Source organism: Falco biarmicus, chromosome 6 (genome assembly GCF_023638135.1).
Source record: "Falco biarmicus isolate bFalBia1 chromosome 6, bFalBia1.pri, whole genome shotgun sequence".
In the NCBI taxonomy this organism is placed as follows: Eukaryota; Metazoa; Chordata; class Aves; order Falconiformes; family Falconidae; genus Falco; species Falco biarmicus.
Genome location: NC_079293.1, coordinates 56,523,935 through 56,526,365, shown reverse-complemented (window position 1 = coordinate 56,526,365; position 2,431 = coordinate 56,523,935). Strand labels below are relative to the sequence as shown.

Here is a 2,431-nt window from a genome sequence, read left to right as displayed (position 1 = left end):
AAATACACTGATTTGTTCTGTTCACATGTTGAATTACATTCTGCCAATAATGTGAGATTACATTTCATCCCTTTGCAATGATAGCTCTCTCAAACTCTACCATATCCTGTAAGCTAGATTTGATACCTTTGAGGCTGAACAGCACCTAACCCCATGAGAAATTCTGGTTAAGTTGGTGGAATCACTTGCAGTAACCATTTTAGGATGTGCATGTCATATATGAACAAAACCATATAGGATTAGTTTCAAATTACTTTCATGCTAAACCATCTCTCACACTTTTTCTCTCAACATTTTAAATAAGGATAATTTTGTACTTTTTGGCTATAAAGGTTATTTTCCAATTTGCTTAGAGTCACATATTTTTACAGTTGAAACCCTAATCCTGCAAATATTTAAGCATATGCTTAATGTTACCTAGTGACAAAATCTGTTATATACTGACTAAAGGGGTAAAATGTTTATAAGATTTGGGCCTTATTTGGCTTTTAGGAAATATTTTTACACTCCTCCAAATACCTCAAGCAGCCCTTTTATTGAGCAAACTATGCCTGCAAGACTACAAAGGAAACCCAAAATAAAAACAGAGATATCTGCACATATCTCTAAGAAGGATAGTTTTTTCCATTTCAGTTTTAAATGGAAGAGAGAAGGAAGAAGAAAAGTCATAGCAGCACCTGTTATACTGCCTGTGAAACCCATCAACAAGGCAAAATGTGGTATGAACATGGCCATCAGCAGAGTTAACAAGAGAAATGAGCCTCTTACACCCAGAGCAAACAGTGGAGATGTGTAATTAGAATGGTTGCCTCTAGAAATACAAGCATACAAAATTTCTGTGGCTGCAAAAAAGGGCAAAGGGTAAGAAAGAAGAGCCTTGGTTAAGAGACACAAATTCACTAGGGTTTCAAGAAATGATGGCAGGTTGTCAGTAATAACTTCCTTTGTCTCTTCACCCCAGGTCAAGAATGCAGTCAGTGCAAAGGTTGTTTTCAAGACACAAGCAAAAAAGTGAGTCCAATTCATCATACACCTAAATTCCCCCGGGTTTTTCATGTTACCTTCGAGTGTGGGAAGAAATATTTGCGAAGTGTAACTGAAAATGATCACCCCTACAGAGACTAAGAAGTCCTCAAACTCAATGGAGAGTCTGAATTTTGCCCAGGACCACTGATGCATTTGCGTGAGACAGTAAGTCATCACTACAAGGATGATAATGAAATGGACCAAGGAGCAAAGCTGGCTGAGTTTGGAAACAATTTTGAGAGTCTTGATAAATACACAAGGCAGCAGTATAACAAATGCAATTACAGACCAAGTTTTCTCAGTCACTGGTACATATGGAAAACTATGTGACAGCAAGTTCCCACTAACAACCAGGTACAAAACACATGTCATGATCAGTTCCATCACTTGGGTCATGTTGACAATGATGCCACCTAGTCTGGGAGATATTTTTTTGCAGCAGGCATTCGCAATATCTTCATATGTGTGTCTCACTCTTATAAGCTGTCCATCTTCATTTTCTTCATACAGGCAAGCAATTAGAATTTTGCCTGTGTAACAGCATAATGCTGCAGCCAAGATAATAAGAAATAGGCCACTGTATCCACTGTGGAGAAGAGCATACGGCAATCCTAGGACAAATATTCCCTGAAGAGAAAAAAGAGAAAGAAAAGATAGCACAAAATCCCCGAGGCAAAATGTTTACTAGAAGCCATGCTCCCAAACCTACCCTCCAGTGAATATTGCTTTCACCTAACTGCATGGTGGAAGTACTGCTACATTCAGCTAAGTAAGGAACAATCATAAGAAATGTGTTTATTTATGATAAATGAAATTATTGGCAAAAAATTATGGCTCCTATCGACACACATGTAATGATAAGCTAGGAAAAAGAGAACGTGACTGAATGATATAGTCAGGTTCCTAGTTAATATTTAACGCTGATGTGATTAGAAGCACATTTTAGAAGGTTCTTAGGCAGTTATTCAGTCAACATGCATATTAATGAAACAGGTTCAATATCAGTAAAATTAATCAACTGTAGTATCATCTGTACAAGCTTCATTCAAATTAAAAATAACACTGTAGACAGATCCAGTAATGATGATTTTCTTCAGTCTAACAATTGTTAACAGACCTCTGGAAAGAAACGGCATTTGAGTGACATCAGACTTTGCTTGTGTTTCCTCTGTGGCTTCTGTATGTCTCATGCAGCCTTTGCTCTTATTAAGCCCACTGATAAAGTGATTGTTCCTTCAGCTGAGATTCTAGAGTGTGAAAACTTATTTAGGTGTTTAAAAATACATGTAAAACATATAAACATACCTTTTTCTGAACTGTTTCTGAAGGGAGAAGAATTATACTTCATTTATCCAGTAAAAAAAAAAAAAGACATTTTACTTTCACAGAATACTGTGTGTATTTC

General features: G+C 36.7%; 1 protein-coding gene across 1 annotated transcript; it reads right to left on the bottom strand.

Annotated features, from left to right (window-relative positions):
- Positions 1-395: 395 nt before the first annotated feature.
- Positions 396-1,701, bottom strand: LOC130151415 (vesicular inhibitory amino acid transporter-like; the record flags this gene model as incomplete). The annotated part of the gene is made up of 1 exon (XM_056343656.1): positions 396-1,701. A coding segment is annotated over one exon (1,200 nt), but the record flags the coding sequence as incomplete, so codon positions are not given.
- Positions 1,702-2,431: the final 730 nt, after the last annotated feature.